The 20,511-nt window shown below is 47.3% G+C and overlaps 2 protein-coding genes across 2 annotated transcripts in view; both read left to right on the forward strand.

Moving 5' to 3' along the window:
- Nucleotides 1–11,808, forward strand: part of ankfn1a (ankyrin repeat and fibronectin type III domain containing 1a) — a 77,126-nt gene extending 65,318 nt beyond the window's left edge. The window contains 7 exon segments of the mRNA XM_019362386.2: nt 338–509; nt 1,448–1,616; nt 2,293–2,459; nt 6,025–6,247; nt 6,329–6,521; nt 6,842–7,615; nt 8,072–11,808. Of these exon segments, the coding sequence (XP_019217931.1) occupies nt 338–509; nt 1,448–1,616; nt 2,293–2,459; nt 6,025–6,247; nt 6,329–6,521; nt 6,842–7,388 (1,471 nt within the window). The 3' untranslated portion in view covers nt 7,389–7,615; nt 8,072–11,808.
- A 3,947-nt stretch (nt 11,809–15,755) lies between these two features.
- Nucleotides 15,756–17,416, forward strand: LOC100695227 (noggin-3). The gene is given in 3 exon segments (XM_074527747.1): nt 15,756–16,384; nt 16,387–16,565; nt 16,567–17,416. Coding segments are annotated over 3 exon segments (576 nt in total). The 5' UTR covers nt 15,756–16,281; the 3' UTR covers nt 16,861–17,416.
- The last annotated feature ends 3,095 nt before the right edge of the window (nt 17,417–20,511 follow it).

Below are 20,511 nucleotides of genomic sequence, written 5' to 3' on the forward strand. Positions count from 1 at the left end.
GAAGGTCTGCGTCTCATGTGAGTGTGTTCAGTTTGACCTCTTGTCTCGTCTTGTTGATTGTCCCTGTGTTTAGTTGCTGGTCCGTCTGTGTATCCACCCTGTCCCTTCCTGTGTTCTCCCTGCTGTCACCGTCTTGTACCGTCGTCTACCTTGCTTCATGTTTGAGTTCCAGTTCGTATTCAGTAGTTTAGTTGTTTCCAGTATAGTTTAGTGTTATCTCTGTTTGCCGTTTTTCCACTGTGCCGTGTATTCAATAAACCAATTGGGTCCTCCTTTATCATCTCCACACGGCTCATCTCACTCGTCGTGACACTTTCTGTCTGTACTGTCCAATCAGAGAGGAGTGGGACTGGATCCAGATGCTGGCAGCCGCAGGAGAGAAGAACCGCAATGAGGAGGACGGCCAGGAGGCGGAGCCCCGGGCAGAAAGCCATGCCCCTTTACTGTACTATGAGCTGCAGACGGCGATCAAGTCCCTGCTGAAACTCATCAACCTACCTCTGCACCAGGTACGCACACCTCACTTACTTCAGCTCACAGCCCGCGGCTACAGCCAGAGTTACTCTGTACTTATATTACTTACAAATACTTACAGGTAGGAACACTCGAACAACAGTAAACAGTCAGGTTTGTACAGGAAACAACAAAGTAATGGAGTAGCAGTACTGTGTAGTTATTTAAGGCAGTGCATGAGTAAATGTTATTTATTTATGTTTTACAGGAACAGAGAGAAATTATTCTTCACTTTAAAGTACTGTGTACCTGTGCTGTACTTTTCAGGGTGTTAATAATGATGACGAGCACGATGGATGTTCACTTATTTTACCCACATTCGTGTGATGACTCCTACAGCAGCTGACACTAAATAAATAAACCCCGCGTACTTACAGGATATTACAGTTTATATATTACTTACAGAATAATTGTTTCCTTTTCCTTTAAAAACCTGACTTGTTACCTCCTTATGCTCCGATCTTATGAAGCTGGGTGGAGACGTGACGGAGAGAAGCAAAGAAAGGGTTAAAGTGTAAAATCAGCCAGTAGTCATGTGACAGGTGTTCTCTAACCTGCAGAGGAAACTTCTGATTTCCGGCCTGCAGACGACGTTTTACTGGAATCACTTTATTATTATTATTTTACACGTTAATGATGCTCATTGGAAATGATTTTACTTTTATTAGCAAACACTGAAGTACAGTGTGTGTGTGTGTGTGTGTGTGTGTCTGTGCGTGTGTCTCTGTCTGTGTCTGTGTCTCTGTCTGTGTGTGTGTGTGTGTGTGTGTCTGTGCGTGTGTCTCTGTCTGTGTCTGTGTGTGTGTCTCTGTCTGTGTGTGTGTGTGTGTGTCTGTGCGTGTGTCTCTGTCTGTGTCTGTGTGTGTGTCTCTGTCTGTGTGTGTGTGTGTGCGTGTGTGTGTGTCTGTGTGTGTGTGTGTGTCTGTCTGTGCAGGCCCGTCACTTCCGGCTCTACAGTCAGGAGGTGGTGGAGCTCGGTCACGGCGTCTCCTTCCTGCTGCTGCTGCCCGCCGCTGATGATGTTTGCTCCGCCCCTGGACAGTCCAACCCCTACACCCCGCTGTCAGGGTTCCTCCACCTGCCCCTGCAGATGTTCGAACTCGGTAAGAGCACGCACCAGCACGTTACATTGGTTTGATGGCACAGTGACTTGGTGGATCTAAAAAGTGGAGTAGATGGCGCTGCTGAGAATGAAGCAGCGGCGAGGTTCGTGAGCACGGAGAGGCTGAGAACGACCCACTCTGGCGTTTATAAGAGACGGAGCGTCGTCCAGAGCTGGAGACGCTGGGAAACACGGTGAACACGTTAGAAGCTACCAAGCAGAACTTTCAAGACCACGAGCTCAATGAAAGGTCCAACAAGACGACTGCAGAAGGACTGAAGAACAGGGAATGTGGAACGCCATCTCCAGGTTTTAGGAACTCTAACGTTCCAATCAGGCTGTAACCAGGGAGCGAGCGTGTATAGAAACATCACAGAGCAGCAGCTCTTACAGGAAATCTTCAGCCGACTGTCCCGCAGCCCTGAGCAGCTCTGAGGCAGGCTCTCAGGTTTACGGGCTCGCTGTGCAGACGTCCGGCAGAGCTCCGGGCTTTTATTGTGGCGGCACAGACGCTCAGGTCCGTCTGCAGAGCCGAGCATTAAATCACTCTGCAGCCAATCACACTGAACAACACTCGCTCCGTGTACGTGCTGCTGCTCGCCGGGCCTGCCGAGGCAGACCGCCGCGATGCTTTGAGTCTCCTCTCTCATGTTTCCTCCTTTCCGTTCTCTCCTCAGTGCACTTCTGCACCTACAAAGAGAAGTTCATCAGCCTGTACTGCCGCCTGTCCTCCGTCCTCGACCTGGACGCCCTTATTACCCAGCAGGCACTGCGGGAGGCCATCACTGACGGCGAGGTGGCCACGGCCAAGCAGAGGCATCAGCTCATCCTGGACTACATCCAGGTAACTTTGGTCGTCTTTAACCTCTTGACCTGTTGTATGAATTTTCCCAGCATGCATTTCACACACTCATCATCACCTTCAGGTTTAAAGTTCTCACAGACGACGAGTTTTCTGATTTGTACCTGAGACGCTGTGGCTCAGGTTTAGTCCAGGTTCTTCGTCATTGGTTCCTTCAGCTGTCTCTCTGGTTTGTGGCGCTTCATCCTGAGGAGAGCGTGCTCTGTAACGTCCTCATATTTCAGCTCGTCGTGTAAGATGAAGCAGATATTTGTAGCCTTTGTCCTGGAGCAGGTCAGCGGCTCTCTGCGACAGTTTGGAAAAGGTCTGCTTGGTAGTTTATGGAAATGTGTGACGCTAACCAGGCTGTGAAACATTCAGGGAAGAATTTTCTGAAAGATGTGGGAAAAATTCCTGAAATGAAAGTGTGAAACCAAAACACTGCAGCGCTGTGAGTCAGCTGACCTGGAATCTGGCGGTTTGGTTTATTCATCAGATTAAAATGACCTTGAGGCTCGTAAACGTCTCCACGGCGTGAACGCCGATGTTAATCGCCCGACAGCTCATCAAACAGCCTTCGTTTAATAAATCTGATCATCTTTATGATTTTATTTCATATCCAGTTTTTCTCTGAGAAGCAAACAAACTGAAAGCAGACGAGTCTGTGATCGACGTTTATGGAGGCAACAAAGAGTCAGTGCTGTTAAACAGTTTGTTTCTCTGCTCTTGAAAAGCTTGCGGCCGCCGCCATCAATGGAGGCCGACCGCTAAACCACAAGGGCTGGCTCCGATTGCAGCGCTGCCAGAGTGTGTGAGACCGTCGTCTCGCTCTCCGGCTGTCATCCGAACGCTCGGAAAAAAGTCGACTCTGACCACAAAATGCTTGGAAAATAAAAGCCGTCAGAGCGCGTGGAGGGGTGGAGCCTCCGTCAGGCGTCCTGAGGACAGGTCATCACTTTAACTGTGAACGGGTCCAAAACTCTTTATTATGGTTATGTCCACAGCCTGAGCACATCTGTGACAACAGCTGGTTTCAACATTTAATCGCTCCCACGTTATCACGTACACAAACGTTACAGGAGTGACTGATTTATTACAAATTTATAAAAGTTCACACACTCCAGTCAGACTCCAGTCTGATTGGACAGTTAGACTCACCTGCAGTGATGGAGAGCAGATCGATCACAGTTCCTGTTGATCGGCCGTCTTCGTCCCGTCAGTGAGCCCGTATCGCTGGTCTTCATCAGGAAGTCGAGTTTCTGTTTGAGGAAGCAGGTTTGGCTCAGGAGGAAACAGAAGCGCTAGATGGGCGTCGCTGCGGTAACCGGACACAGATGCTGAGGTTTGTGGGAAGCGACGCTGAGCAGAGCGCGGCGTATCTGCCTGCGTCGCTCTTGGTGTGAAATCGTGGAGCTGCTGTCAGTCTGATCGGCTGCAGATGGAAACTTCATCTTCAGCTCGGGAAGCTCGTCACCGCACAGCTCTCGCCCTGAAGCTCCACGCCACCCCGATCTGCGTGAAACCTCCAGCTCGGCATCTTATCTGCGGTGCAACCACTTCCAACTCTCTGATTTCTTCTTACTACCGTGCAGCTTTGCAGATTCTTCGTCACGACCAATTTAAGAGAATTTGTGGCGCTCAACAAATTTCCCGGAGGTCTGAACGCAGGATGACTTTTGCTTATATATTTCTTTAAATGTAATAAAACTGGACCTGATGGCTGTGATGGCTCAGCCCAGTCTGTCCCACTGATACTGCAGAAAGACGGCTCCAGCTTATACGAGGCCTCTTCAGTCAGACTGTGGTGCGTTTTTGCACGCGGTAATCACACGGGCGCGGCCCAAAACACCGAGACTCGGCTCCAAACGAACTCCAGACCGGTTTGTTAAAGGTGAGAACGTGATCCGATCCATCCGACCCAACACCAGGTACAGTCAGTCTGAGCCTTCAATGACACTGTGAGCGAGCTCCAGGCGACATGGGGAGGAAAAACTCACTTTTAACAGGAAGAAACCTCCAACAGAACCAGGCTCAGAGTTTAGGGCCAATCAGCAGACTGAACCGGCTCACCTGGTTTAGTTTTCTGTGTGTGAAAACCGAACTCATCCAAAGATACGGAGCAGAGGAAAGACAGAGGAATGAAACAAACCAATCAGAAACTGACAACATCTGTCCAGAGACAGTAAACCAATCAGAAGCCTTTATTTGTAGGACGTTGGCATCTTTTATGTACCTGCACCAGGGCGCGCTGGCTCAGGTGTGACTTTGCCCTTTGTTGTCGAAGCATTCATCATTTCTTTGGCGTGTTATGTTTAGATTTGACGATAAGAAGCTGCAGATGAGCAGCAGACTCACGCTGCGTCGCTTCATTTCCTGTGGATGCGGCGTGGGGCTGATGTAATGGCTCACATCGATCCGGGCTCAGCAGCAGCTCTTTGTAAACACTCGGCAGAGACGTGCCGCCGCACTCTGTGGGACGAGGAGGAATCTCCTTCGTGTTTTCCTCGCAGCAAACTCACCGCATTCTTTCCAGCCGAGTCATCGCCGCTGTCCGTCTCCCCGCCGTGTGTGTCGGCGGTTGGCTGACTCTGTGAGGACCGCGGCGAGCCTCTGCGCTCTCTGACAGCAGGCTAATTGCTGCTAATCACACTTTACTCCCATCCAAAGAAAACACGTTTCTCACTGTTTCCAGAGGATTTTTGTGTGATCAGATCAGCAGTTTAACCATTAATGAAGAAATCCTGTCACTTATATATAACACATGTTTATATAAGAGCACAATACAAAACAGAGAAATCCATAGTAATATGTCACTTCAGCTAAACGGGATGAGAGTGTATAATAATCTTTGTTTGTTTCTGTGGTTTCTTTGTTTTGGACTTTTTCAGACAAATATTCATAATAAGCTGTGATGATCCCACTGAGAGCTCAGAGCCCACAGCTGAAAGGCTGATGAGGCCATTTTCTCTTTAAAGTGGTCGTTTTTACGTCTTTTCCACTGGAACAGCACAAACTAATTACAAGCTGATGGATTCTAACAGCTTTTCCGTTTCTGGGCTGAACTGCAAGTTATTTGTATAAAGTGTTTTTAACCTTCCAGCCAAATTAGACTTTACCGAGTGGACGTGGATCCGCCACCAGGTCACCAGCAGTTTGTATACAAATATAATTGTTCTCCATGTCTTCATCACAGAAAAACTGTCATTCATGTTTGTTTGATAGTGTTAGAGGCGGAGCCTGTGACTGAGCCCTGACTCCTGTTCATAAAGTTCCACTTCGCCAGCTGAACTCAAAAGTCCCGTTAAATACATGAATTTACTTTTCAGCGTTAGTAATGTTGTTATGACAAAAAGAAACCCAGTAAAATCTCTCACAGCAGAACCAAACTTCATAATCAGTCGACGGCTTCAGTTATCACAGTGGTTATCGCCTGATGCCATTTAAAGATGAATAGGTCATCAGAAAAGCGCTCTGGTATTTCAGTAAAGCTGTAACTCCTGCTGTGCTCCATGCAGATCCCGTCGAGCTGTTTTTGAGGGCTAAACTTGTTTTTTCTGCGTCTCTGTAGCAACTGGACGAGATGCGGCGGGACCTTCGCTGGATTACGGACGCCCTACAATACGCCCGCTACAAGCAGCCTCGAGGCGGCGTGCCCATCACCTGCTTGGTGGATGCCAGCGTTCCTGAGAGCGACTCCGGTCAACAGAAGACTGACTCCACTTCCTCAAACATGGACTACCTGCCCACACCGTCTCCTTCCCCAGAGCTCCGCCGGAGGAAAGCCATCAGCGGTGAGGCATCGCTCAACAATTTAAACTTCGGGAAAACAAAAAAGACTCAAAGCTAACGTTGCACGTTCCTCTGTCTTCTAGAGTCGCTGCTGGGCTCAGATGAAGATGCATCCTCGGAGGTGTTCCTGCCCACAGACAGCGACTATGACTCCAGCGATGCCCTGAGCCCCCGTGACCTGGATCTGCTCTATTCTCCGGGCCAGGATCTGTCCCAGCAGGCCCTGCACTCGCTGGGCGGCAGCGCCCCGGACGTGCTCCAAATCAACGAGCTCCGGTGATTAGTGCGCTTTCTTTAACCATGCATGTTTTCATGTGTGTGCACTGTAGATCAGAGTCAGTCCACAGCACAGTGTTGTTACCTTCGGCCTGCACTGGGGTGCTTCAGCACCTGACTAGGTTGCGCCCTGCACACCTGGTATGGTTATCACAGGCCCACCCTCAGAGTCACATGACGTTTTTTGTTTTCGTCTGAAGTGAATCGTTTTCATTTCTTTAGATTTTAGTTTCTTTGAGTTGTCGAGGATCAGTATCAATCCTCCAGGTCCTCCATGTTGTTAAAGTAATCTGATTACTTTCCTCATGGTTTACACTTAGGTACAGCGTGTGCCCGGCTAAAGACCTCCCCCTCTCGCCCGTGGTGAAGGATCCTAAGGATGCTCCCCTCTCCTCACCTCTCCTCCCTCGCTCGCCCTCTCGCTCTCGAACCCTGCCCACCTCCCCCTCCCTCCCCCTCTCCCCAGATTCTCCAAAGATCTTCCCCTGTCCCTGCCCCTCTCCCCGGCTCTGTCTGACACCACCCGGACTCTGGAGGGCCTCTCGCTCTCAAAGAGCCACCATGAGGGCCTCGCCCCATCCGGACCCTCGCCAACCCACCTGCCAAACGCAAGCTCCTGTCCAGGAGCCACCGTGGGCAGTACTTCAGCGGGCCCCAGCGCTGGCTCAGGGGCCACAGCGGGGAGAGTCACACCGGATCGTTGTCAGAGGGAATCTACACCAAGCAGCTCGACCCCGACCTGCCCCTGCCGGGGGACCTGCCCTCCCCAGACGGCACCACCTACGTCAGCCACGCTTCCTGTGTCCTGGAGAGCCGCAAAATCCGACACCGGGAGCTGCGACCACACGTTCGCAGGATATTCGTTGAGCCCTGCAAAGAGCTGTCACCGGGCCACGAGAGGAGGGGGTGGGAGGAGGAGGAGCAGGGGGCAGTGGTGATGGAGAAGGTGAGGGCCGCAGGTGTGTCGGTGGTCGTGGAGGGGGAGGAGCCAGAGGGAGCCACCGCCCAGGAGGTGGACTCGGATGACCAAACCAACGCCCAGGTGTCGGAGATCCTCAGCAGCACGCTTTAAGGAAGAAGTTCTTCAGACACATGTAGGTACTACCGAAACCAACAAGGCATGATGTCACTTCCTGTTCTCTACTTAAGCAGCTTTTCATGATTCATAGTTCATAATAATCCTTCTTTATCTTGTAGTCTGCATTCCAACCTCTGTCTGAAACAAGCTGTTTTAGCTCCTCCCCTTTTAAGCAAACACTCTTCTGATTGGTTACCCCTCACAAACAGAAGTTCTGAACAGTAGGTGGGCGGGGCCATGTAACTGCAGTGTTTAGATTACTGCTCGCACACTGAGCTCATTATAGAAACTTTGCTCACGATCAATATAAACATCCAATACTGGAACAGTCGACAGTTGTGAGAAACTATTTGTTTATACTGTCGACCCGCGGAGTCGCCCCCTGCTGGACATTAGAAAGAATGCAGGTTTCAGATCCGTCATTATTCACTTCTCACCTAATTATTCCCCGCCCTTCCTTTTTCTACCACAGTGATGATTGGCTGGGTGCGTTGCTGACGAGCTGCCCTCCGACCTCCGCAGATTGTAAACTCAACTAAAGTTGCTGGTTCAACTCTGCCAAGCCTCAGAACCCATGGCATCGACTGTTACCCAGGAAAAAAATCAATGCAACGACAAACCAAGCACTGCTTCTCCGACCAGGAACTTTGCACACGACTCTGCATGTCGACCAACAAAAAAATAACAGAAAAAAAGGTGGTTTGATTGATTGTTGCTCTTAAGAAAAAATCCCCAGTTTAGAGTTATTTTCTCGGCCCCGCCCTCAGAGCATGGATCCCCTCCCTCGACTTGAATGTACGGTTCAGCCTGTTTGTTCGTGGCCGCCTGTGACGAACCAATCCCATCTTTCAATCACTGTTGTTCTGAGCTGCTCCTGTGTGCTGTCCTGGTGTTAAAAAAAAGAAATTACATATAAATATATTAATCCCTGAGTGTTGAGCACGGAAACTGCCTCAGTCACTAAACAAAGACCACTAAAACCTTAAAACATGAAGTATTTTTATATTCTCGGGTTTAAAGACCAACTATTTTACCTGGAATGTGGATGACTAGTCGGAGCTGTATTTTGTTGGCATGAAGTAGTCTGTAGTGTTGTTTTTGTTTGTTTTAATCTTTGACTGAAGCTTTACGTCCATTTTGTGCTTCCTTTCTTGTTCAGCATGACGATGTCAGGGAGTCTGGGGGTTTCGGTTTATCCTTCGCCTTCGCCGTGCAGTCAGACCTGGCGGTGTTTGTGCTGTCTTTGTTGACTTCTTGTTCCGCTTCTTCCACGATGGCGGTGTTTTCTCTTCTGTTTTTTTCTTTTTTACTTAAAACCTGCAGCAGCTCCATCTGTGTTATAGAGAAGTGATGTAGAGTGGAGAGCGGTTTGAACATGCACAGATTCTTAACGTATGCACAGTATTTTAAAAGTGCATTTTTAACGTTTGCACAAAGCAATTATGGAATTAAAGCTAATTAAATATTTGATTAAATTGGGCATTAACTCTGGCAGCTTCTACCACAGTGACTGTACAAAGGTCAGTTTAATGTCCTACAAAGAGTTGACGATAAAGCGTCAATTTACAGGTTTGATTCTTTCTCCAGATGATCTTTAGTGATGTCTGAAGATTTCAGCTTTACAACCAGACGTGCACTAAATGTACCAACACGTTTCTGCTGCAGCTGCCTCGTTATCACAGCTCACTGTGTAGTTAAATAATATATTAGTTTTCATACTGAGAGTTACAGAGAAGATCGTTACCAAAATCATGTTTGTGCTAAAGGTTATCGCCAATATCTGAATGGAAGCTGAAGTCATTTAAAAATCAGGATTATTGAGGTTTCTCGCATGATGTCATGAACACGTTGCTGAAGAGTCATCTGCCGTGGACGTGATGCAACCACCATGGTTACTATGGAAATGTGTATTCCCAAACTGATTGGCCCTGGTTCCTGAGGTCTTTGGTTGAAATGGGTTGCCGAGACGGTGGAACACCAAAAACGTCTTAGCGTCTTGTTGCTCACAGATTGTCTGTAGTTTTTCAAGTTTACTAACTGTTAGCCCGGCTGTATTAAAACTTGAAAAAGTGCGATGCGAACCAGAAATGATGGAGAAGGTTTGTGTCATACTTTTAGTTTCACTACAGCTGGACGGTGTTTGTAGACAGGTCTGTTTCTTCCATTCAGACTAAGACTGTAGCAACATGTTAGGAACCAAAGTAATCACAAGTAACTTTTTGCCAGACAGTTGGAGAATGCACATTTTCCCTAGCAAGGGTTAGTTACCACTGACCGGGCAGTAGACCTGCGTGGCTGACACTAGTAATCATTTACTCCTCGCAACTGGTCTGGAAATGATCAGGAAACAACTGGTGGTTGGCAGATGGTTTCAGACTGGCCTCAAGTCTTATAATTTTCTACGCTGACTCCATGATTGTCACGTGTCTAAAATGGTGAACAAGTCACATGGTTAAACCTCAGTAACCTGTCATTTCATAGGCTAAAGTTCCCTAAAAAAAATCCAAAGAACGTGATGTTTATCTTTTGGCTCCACATGACGACAAAACAAATGCTCGTGTTAGAGCACTAGCTAGCATTAGCCAGAGGAAACACCAGTTTTATGTAATGAACATAGGTTAGCCAAACAGGAATATCAGATAATTGTACGATCTATTCACTATTTTAACACATTCAATTTAGTTACTTAAGGTACAGCTAGCTAGCTAAACTAACGTGGACCGTTTGCTAATGTTATTGTGGGCAAAAACTGTGAATCCTAATTAGCCAGCTAGCAAAATTATCAGCTGAAAAATTATAAAGTCTAAGACGATTGAGTTGAACCAAAAGCATCAAATTAAAAGATGTGGTAACGTAGAGTGATGAAAGGCAGGGTGGTTAGCCAGCTAGCTGTAACGTCACACCGGCTATTCAGTGGAGTTTAAACATTTACTGCATTTTCTGTCAGGACTAACAAAGGTCTCCTGGATCTAATAAACAAAAAGCCTGCCAACAGTTCTGAAGCTTGACACGAGACATGATTTTGGTATCGAACATCTGACTGTCAGCATTAGGCTACGTCCTCATGTACACGGGTATTTTTTAAAGCAAGGATTTCTTTTTGAAAAATATCAAGAGCGTGCCAGCAGGTGGCGATATAAGCCTCACTGTATAAAATTGCTGGCAGCTCAAAAGCCTATAAACAATAATTGTTAACTTATAGACCAAAAGACACAGAAAAAGTCACATTAACTAAATGCCCGCGTACATGTGGACAGGACCTTAAGCTAAACCAGTTTATTACAATTTAAATTTTGTTTTTGTACCTGTGGCCATCACATCTTCTGATTATGTACTAGCAAAATTAATAAAAACTGATTGTAGTCATTCGAGTATTTGACCTGAAAATTTAAACCACCGCGTGTTGTACTGTGAATTTTGATAGCTCTACAAAAAGACTGTCATGTTTGTGTTTAGCTGTCGTCGTTCACGTTAAACACCTATCCTAGTTTTAGTTTCCTTGTGTACGAGTACAGGACGACGCCAGTTAACGCTACATTAGAAATGTCATTTCCATCCACGCTACATCAAACTCAAAAACACATCGAACAGGGAAAATTTTCTCTCTATTTTTTTTTATTTGAATTTAATGCTTGAATTGAAAACATGAAAGCTGGATGGAAACTTGGCTGATGACTACAAAGGTGTTGGCTACAGCTATGGAAATAAAAGTTGTAATAAACAGCAGGAAGGAGACAGTTTCACTTCATTTGTCATTAAAGTAATGAAAGCAGCAGCCGGGTGACTCGCTCCACAGTAAGTTGAGTTTATTGATTTTGAGGCTCCTGTTTGTCCCACAAAGGCTTTTATTCTGAAAGGCTGAACGCCTAAACTTTGTTTGTTTTTATTTATTTCACTCTGTCTTCATGTTTTCCTTCTGCTGTTTTTATCACGTCTGGTATTTTGTCGTGATGTGCGGACTCAGAAACGCCGAGTCGACCTTCTGTCTGTATATTTTTGGATCACCTCCATTTATCTAAAAATGCCTTTTGCGTTCACTTTAATGCCACTTTATTTATTTGCAGCAGACGTTGATGACGTGTTTTTTATGGACTGCTTTACGAAAAGTGTTCATGCATTTTGACATTTTGCAACCTCACAGGAATGGATGTATTTTACCAGCTGAAATAAACTTTGTCTCATGTTGATGTCGTGCACTTCAACCTGCCATCTGCTGTTTGTGAGGTTTGTGCGCCATGCCCGTGGCATTCTGGGTAAACAACATTCTTTATTCCTTAGGTGGTGTGTTCAGTCACAGCTTTGCTTCAGAAAGCTCGGGTTTAACGCAGCCTCAGTCTGGATTAGGTCTGGTTTAACGTTGACTCTAAATCAGGCTTTATACCGGCTGCCATCAGGCTTAATGTAAGTGTAATAAAGTTTTTCAGTTGGGAATAATGTCAGCGTTCAATCTGATTTAAAGCTTAACTTTAAATCAGGTCTAACCTGAGCTTCAAGTAAAAGTTTAATCCAGGCTCTAAACCAGATTTAATACTGGTTTTAAATCTTCATTCAAGCTTAAATTGGACTTAATTAAGTGGCTTAAAGGAGGCTTTAATTCAGGTTTAATGTCAGCTTTTAACCGTATTTAATTCTGGCTTTAAATTAGATTTAGCTCAGGCTTCACATCTGATTCATGTCTTGGTGTACACCAAGTTTAGCTCTGATTAGAAGGGATTTATTGTCACTGCAAAATCTGAATCACAGGCCAGAACCAAGGATAACAGAGTCTGGCACGCAGCGAGGAAGCATGAACACAGTTTCACGTTTCTGAGCTCAGAGTATTAAATGAAACTGTAGAACAGTAGAAGGTTAAAGCCTCCAAGCGTTACTGTGGACGGTGTTTGTGGTCTCTCAGAGGTCAGCTCGTAGGTGTTGGAGGAATCGGCCGAGCTCCTGAGCTGCACGCCAGGCAGCTGCGGTCACAGGACGCCGTGTGGGAGGGTGTAAACCAGCTGGAATCTCACACCACTGCTGGGAGGGAGTTTTCCAGCTGGAGCTCCCGGAGCATTCAGGAGCGTCGGTCCAAGCCACAGGATCGCCGCTGCCGCTCTGCAGGCAGGACGGTCCAGCAGCTCAGGCTGATGCAGACGTACCAACATCAGGCCTTCATTTCACCCCAGCTCCATGTTTCTGTCAGTGGAGCAAAATGTTTCAGTGAAATTAGAGAAAAAGTTCAATTCAATTCAATTTTATTTATATAGCGCCAAATCACAACAAAAGTCGCCTCAAGGTGCTTTATATTGTACAGTAGACTCTATAATAACAGATACAGACACAAAAGTGTCAGTTTAATCGCAGCGCCTGCTGTTACCGACGTTTGGTGGAAACGTTCTGTTTATGGTCTGAAACAGGCACCATGGAGGGACGACGTCCTGTCCCAAACCCATCACTGACCAATCAGTGTTTGAGGGGAAAATCACTAAAGGACGCCGATGCTTTGACATGCTATGATTCATGAAAACTAAAACAAAATGTGTAGATTCAATTTAGCTTTATTTATATAACAGCTGTTCGCAACAAGCCTGCAGGTGCTTTAAGGTGGAAAGTAAAGGCTCTGCAGTAATGAAGCCATGCACCAGCTGTAGTTCTAGATGAAGAAGCAGGTGGAGATCATTTACAGCTCGTTCACTTCGATTCATTGACGACTCTCTCCTGAAACGCCCCCTGCTGCACTCCGGCTGAAGTGCAACCACTTCCTGTCCGACGGGATGTACGGGAACCTGAACGGCGGCTCTGTCCTCGTCCTCTGATGTCGACCCTCGAAAATACTCGGTAATGTTGAAGTGTATTATTTTGTATTTGAATCTGTTTTCTGTGTTTTTCCTTTCAAAGTCTCCTACATGAGCAGATGTTGCGGCTGATGTGAACGCGCTGTAATAATCCTTCTGTTTCCTGCTTTTCCATCAAACTCACACTTCTGGAGTCACTCTTCTCGGTGTCCTCGAGGCTTTTGGGGTAAAAACATTACGTCAGCTTCTCATTGACTTATCATCAAAAGCCTCGTAGTGCCATTAGCGTTCTCCATAGTTTCCATTTAGCCGCTGTGTTTCTCCCTCGTCTTTCCACTACAGACAGACACAGATCCACATGTTCTGAATCACGTTTTCCTTTGATTTTCCGAAGCCGGGCTGCGATACGGCCCAGCGCAGTGGATCAGTGGGTTTCCAGCCTTTAGTCGGGACTCCTGCAGGTCCTAACTGCTCCTCTGATGTTCAAATATAACGTTAGCGTAATCTTAATAATGAATCAAAGGGCCTCCCAGGATGAAGGAGAAACAGGCCGGCTGCTTCGTCCGTGACCCGGCCAGATAAAACCGGGAGCGGGGAGCTGTTGTTTGTTGTTGATGTAATTCTGGCTTTGATGGTGAGATGACCAGGGCAATTTGGACGGTCCATTTGGGCGCGAAGGCTTCAAGGTGGCGGGATCAGGTCAAGCGCTAAAAAACAGACACGAAACGGGCCGTTATCAGAGGCAGGTTTCAGCCCCGCCCCCCACCGCCAGAATTATCGTTTCAAAGAAGCTCGGTCTGAACCCTGGACACACGAGTCGAAGCACAGACGTGCAAACAGATGTTTTTCCTGATCGCTTTAAACCAGAACACACTGAATAAATTTACCTGTTAAATCTCCTCAATTTCCCCAATAAATCCCGACTGATGCGTCAATAAAAGCACGAGAGCCTGTTTGGGAAGTGAAAGCAGGAGGACTAAACAGTCTCAAAGGTCCACTTTCCACGTTTCCACAATCACAGGGCTGCAAGTGAAGGATATTTAAGATAAGACCAAGGACGCGACTCCCATCACGTCAGCAACAACAACAACAGCTCGAGCTGCAGAATGAATGAAAACGGCTCTGCCAGGATTCAAAGTTCAGGTTTTTACACCTGAGTTTAAAATAATCGGACGAGTTTTTGTTAGGTTCTTGAAGACGTTTGGCCTCCTTTTATCCAAAAGGATAAAAATATAATTTCAGAGTCAGTCACATCAACGGCCACCTAAATTTGTTTTATAGCGTATGTTAAAGACGCTTCAATAACACAGAGAAACTATCAACACTCGGCGACAGTGACAAAGAAAAGCTCCGGTTTCGAGCACTGCTCTTCACCAGGTGTACTCAAAACATCACCAGATACAATAAAGAAGGATCTGGAGTTAAATCCAGCCCATCCTGTGGGGCAGGTTAGCAGAGGGTAAAATATTTGCACCGGCTAACGCGATGAGTTTAAAGACCCGAGGATTTCATCATTTCGTGATTTGAATCACGCTCTCAGCCATGAACGGTGAAGTCGCTGTGAGGATTAGCTCTCTGAGCGCTGACGCCAGCATGAAAGCCGACACAACAACAAACCGTTTTACGACTTTCTCGATCAGTTATGCTCTTATTTGGGACATGAAGGAGTGAAGCTGTCGTCTGAGCTGATGTTTGAACCAAATGTGTTTTTTCCACCATATTTGGATGTGAAGCTCCTGTAAGCCAGCATTTACTCCTCAGACGGTTCCTCTGACAGCAGAGCTCACTGCTGCCTTTCCCCCCGACCCAAAAGGTCCTCGAGGCGCTCTGAATCCATCGCAGCCTGGACTCGAGTCCCCCGGGGCTCCTCTGTGGAGCCCGATGTGGAAGTGAGGGATAAAAGGTTTACAAAGAGAGGAAGTCTTATCTGCACATCGCCTCACTGCCGCTGACTTCCTCCTCACACAGATATGACAGTTTAACGGCGCCCGTCGCACGCTGTCACCGGCCAGAAAATTACCCAAAATTCAGTAGGAGCCAGAGGCGGGAGGGCAGCAGGGGTCACAAAGAAAACCTCCAACTGTTTAGGGAACCTTGCAGAGCTGGGTGTGGATAAAAAGCATAAATCAGCGTCTTGGCCTGCAGTTCTCATCCATCAGGATCTTCAGAGTCACAGTTTGAACTCAGGTGGTGCTCACTGGTGAACAGGTTTGTGAGGAGAGACAGCAAGAGACAAAACATATCAGCAGTGAGTTTACAGATTTGGGACAGCTGACTGTTCTGCAGTTTTGTGCATGTGTTTTAAATTTACAATTTATTACATTTATTATATTTCTTAAATATATTTATTTGCATTTAAGTTATGAAAAGGATTCATTAAACATGTTTGTGGTAAAGAATGAAACTTGGAGCTCAGATTTTAGGTTCAGTTTTGTTAATGCAGAAAAGAATGATCCTAAACAAGGTAAATGGTTGATTTGACAGGTAAATGTCACGCCCTGCAGCCAAGTGGCATTTCAGGTACTTTGGAGTATTTGGACCACTCACACTTTCACTTCATGTCTGTGCTGACTTTATGAGCTCACGGCCATCACGCGTGGATTCCTCCTGCTGCTTTGCTCTCCTCCTGCTCACGGTCACGTGCTTGTGCGTGAACTTGGAGTATTTTGGGAGGGGGTGGGCCCGACGTGGATGACATCAGCGCCCTGCAGGATATCTGGCTGCAGTGAGCGGAGGCTTCACTCGGGCTTCGGGAGGACCAGCAGCAGCATGTGGAGCGTGCGTGGAGCCCCGCGCGCCGTGGAGCCTCATCGGGACCTGGACACGGACTGCGCGGACCCGCCTCTGCGCCCCGCGTGCTCTCACAGGTGCTAAGGACTTTCTGGATACCTGCGTGGGGGTGTGGCTCGTGGACATGGAGCCCTCTTCCCTCCTGGCCGTGTTTGCGCTCGTGCTCTCCGTAGGCTTCGGGACGGAGGAGGGCGCGTGCCAGCACTGCTTCCTGCTGCGGCCGGTCCCCGGGACGGTCTGCCGGTGGAGGCTCTGCAGGAGGACCCGGACCCGGCGCTGGACCCCACGGAGCGGGACCTGAACGTCACGGAGCTGCGTGGGCTGCTGGGAGCCCGCTTCGACCCGCGCTTCATGTCCGCATCCCCGCCGCAGGAGCCCCGGACTCCCGGGGGTCCCAGAGCCGCCGCGCGGCCGGAAGCTGCGCCGGCGGCTGCAACAGTGGCTGTGGGCGCGTGCCGCGTGCCCGGTGCAGCACGCCTGGAGTGACTTGGGCGCGCGCTTCTGGCCGCGCTACGTGAAGGTGGGCAGCTGCTCCAACAAACGCTCGTGCTCGGTGCCCGAGGGCATGCTGTGCACGCCCGCCAGAGCCGCGCACGTGACCCTGCTGCGGTGGCGCTGCCGGCGCAGGAACGCGCTACACTGCGCGTGGATCCCGGTGCAGTACCCGCTCATATCTGAGTGCAAGTGCGCGTGCCCGAGCTGAGATTCTCAACTCACACCTGCATCACACCTGTACAGGCGTGACATCATCACAGACGTGGGCAGCAGAGAACAGACTGGTTTTATTTATTCATCACGTCATCCTGTAAAATCACGTGTTTGACTTTCTCTTCTGTTCGAGGAACAGAAAAGTGTCAAATTTGTTTTTGCAATAAATGTACAAAACTGCATTTTCTGTCATAGCAGCCAAAACCCTGAACGCAGCGCGCGCCTGCGGGTCCACGGACCGGCGCGCGCCTGCGGGTCCACGGGGAGTCAATCTGCTCAGAATAAGATCAGTGCAAAAAGTCCAGAATCTGTTTTATGTCCTCAGAAAAGTAAAATGAGTGGAAACGAGCAGCACCGCAGGAACATTTGTCACATTCAGGTGACTTTGTGTTTTTTCTGCTTGATTTTAAGGTGGAATTGTTTGTTAAAGTAAAACCTGCAAATCAGGTTCCAGCTCAGTGATGTAACCGAGAAACTCAAATTATTATCGTTTATTATCAGTGATTTATTCTTCTGTCATTTCTTTGGAGAAATAAACACATTTACCACAAGGTGGCAGCGTTTTAGCAGTTTTGTGTCGGTGTTGTGTTCAAATGTTTGTGTTTAAAAGAGACGCTCAGTGTGAACGCTTCCTGTTCACGAAACAATCGCTGAGCAAGAGAAGAATGTCGATTCAGTACAAATGAGTTAAAACTACAGTGAATAACGTGGGATCATGTTAGCTGCTGGCTTATAGCGCCTCCTTATGGTTCAGGGTGGTGCTACATGAGCCTGAATATTTAAACCAGAGTTTCAGCTCACAGACAGCAGGGAGGATGGAGGGGCGGTGGAGGGCTCCCGCAGGCTCTCCTCCCCTGCAGGTATTCAGGTGGAGCGCACACCTGTGCCGCTGTTCTTGCTGCTGAACTACAGATTTTCATTATGTTCTTCCTGCAGGTTGAAGATTAAGATTCAAAGATTAAATTCTATAAATCCAGCTGATTATTAATCGTCACATATTCAGCTTCAGTTTGATGTGAACTTTTAATATTGTTTTGTTTGTTGTCTTTATGTCCATTTTCTCTCCATAATCCTGAAATACTCTGATAACATTAGTGAGTTAGTGTGGTCATTATGCAGTTTGTAGTAATAAAAAATGAATTTTACTTTGTGTATTGTTGAAAAAACAGCAAATCCTCAAAAACAAAAGAGCTGGAAGTGCTAAATGTTTGAGAGGAGGAGGAAGAAACTTTGATCCAAACGACTTAACGCTCATTTAGTTTGTTTAAAACCTGCAGCAGCAGCTCAGAGACGAGAAGGTTCTCTGTGTGGTCGCTGCTAACAGGCACACCTGTGTTTAGATCACTGCCAAATATTAGAAAACATCAAGTCTGTGTGGTTTAAGTAGCACAAAGACTTTAAACCAAAGAAATCAGTAAAAATGTGAGAAACAGCATCAGTCCAGGAGCTGGCACAGATCACTGAAGAACCTCCCGGACGCACTGAAACAATCAATGACTCTGAGCTTTGAGACGTGGTTTCTCCTCGGGCGGGGCTTCGTCTTGGACCACGTGAGGAGCTCTATGGACCACAGCTAAAACACTGTGAAGATTTGAATCATATATTAAGTAAAATATGGTCAATATAATGTTCGTGAAACATTTCTGTCCAAAAGTAGCACAAAAACACAAAGTTTCAAATGATCAGTTGAACGTGAAAAACCTCCAACAGGAACACGTCTGCAGCTCATCGTCCTCCAAACATGAGCTCAGTGAAACAAAGTGAAATAAATCTGCCATGTCTGACACGTTTTCGCGAAGCTGATTTAAGGCCCAGTTTTGTGGGACGGTTACATAAATGTTGAGCAGAGTTCACTCGGAGTCACACTGAGTCTGTGCAGCAGAGACGGAGCGCCTGGAAAACAGACTGCAGGTAGGATGAGTGGGAGATGTCGGATGTCACACCCACGTGTTTCAAGGGTTTCACTGCAGTGCGAGGAGACAGCCGGCATCTGCGGCCACCCACCCGCCTGGCCCGGCCGCCGCCGGCGTCCCCGCCCACATGTCACAAACCCCAGTGTTCAGAGGAGACTGCCAGGAGCTGCTGTCTGAGGCCGACGCCTACACCTCAGTCGGCGTGCCGTGCTGGACTTCCTGTGGTGCAACAAACGTGTCAGTGTGTAAAACCTGTAAGCACAACATTAGTAACCAAAGACAGACGATGAGCAGCACACAAACACTCACGCTGTATAAATATACTTTCATTTCTATATAAAATGTTATAAACGTGTGGAGACTCTCTTTGTTTTAGAGTCGACACATTTTTTCCTCTATTTCTGAAATTTCCTCAATAGTTTTCCTGTTTCAGAGCAGGCAGCATTTTAGTTACATCGAGAGTGGTCAAGAATATGTTCGTCATTTGTGTAGAGCAGTGCAGGTCTCTGGTGATCTCGCTGCACCTTGTAGTTCCTGTAGAGCAGCAGAGTTTTGGGAGAGCATCATAGAGACCGAGCACCGATCCTCCAATCACAGACCAGCACGCCCCGAGCACAGCAGGACACAAGCTGATCACTGCCCACAGGGAGTGTTTAGCATTTGCTGGGTTTTCTAGTTTCTGGTCCCCATGAGACCAGCAAAGCCCGACTCGCTCCTGGTGGTTCCTTTCTCAAAGAATCTGGGTGTAGCCAAGGGTGGAGTGTGTTGGACTTTGTGGTCTCAGAAGATGTGGCTGTCTTGGTGACAGATGGCGACCTCCAGCTTGGGGTAGTTTGCAGCTGAGTGCGAAGCATCAGGAATGAGAATGAGCACCTCCCACTGAGAGAAAAGGGTGGAGCATCCACTCCTGGTTAGTGAGGAGCTGCTGACACAGGTGGAGCAGCGTGAGGACAATACAGGTCATACTGTATAAGGACAGCATGCATCACTGAGTATATGTGTGTGTGTGTGTGTGTGTGTGGGGGGGGGAGGGGTCATAGGTCAGATCCTCAGGTTGTTGCTGAGTGATGCAGATGATCTGGATGTTTCACAGCAGCTGACTGATGACAGTCTGGCTGTATTTGTGCCAGCAGGGAGACTCCTCCAGGAGGAGGAGGAGGAGGAGGAGGAGGAGGCGGTGTGCACTCCTCTGTTTGTGTTTCTCAGCAGCTGCATTCCCTTCCAGTATTTTTATCATGAAACATGAATCAAACTATTTCACGCACAGAGCTGCTGAAGAGTCTTTTTCAGGTTTTTATTCAACAATGTTTGTTTTTTTTTAGCATTTTTTTACTTCTAACATTTCTCATAACCACTAATGTTATTCATGTAATATTACTTTGATTTTGATTTATTTATTTGATTTCTGACTCAACAGAATGTGTCCAACTTTTGGAATAAATAACACACTCAGGTACAAATTTAATGATAACTTCATATTTTTTATTATTATTTGGATGTGACTGTAGCGTCAGGATTGGAAGAAACACACAGCAGCCACAAGGAGGCAGTAGTGTAGCTGGCTGTGCTCCTCCATCAGTGAATCAACCATAACTTCTCCACCTGTGAGTGAAGGTGTGTCTCATTCTGAGTCCTCAGGACAACAGCTGCTGCATTACCTGCAGTCTGAGAGAAGCAGCGTCTATGGGCTCAAAATGTGGTCATAAATATTTTGTACTTGTAAATCAGGATTT

The sequence above is a fragment of the Oreochromis niloticus genome, linkage group LG8 (genome assembly GCF_001858045.2).
Source record: "Oreochromis niloticus isolate F11D_XX linkage group LG8, O_niloticus_UMD_NMBU, whole genome shotgun sequence".
Lineage (NCBI taxonomy): Eukaryota > Metazoa > Chordata > Actinopteri > Cichliformes > Cichlidae > Oreochromis > Oreochromis niloticus.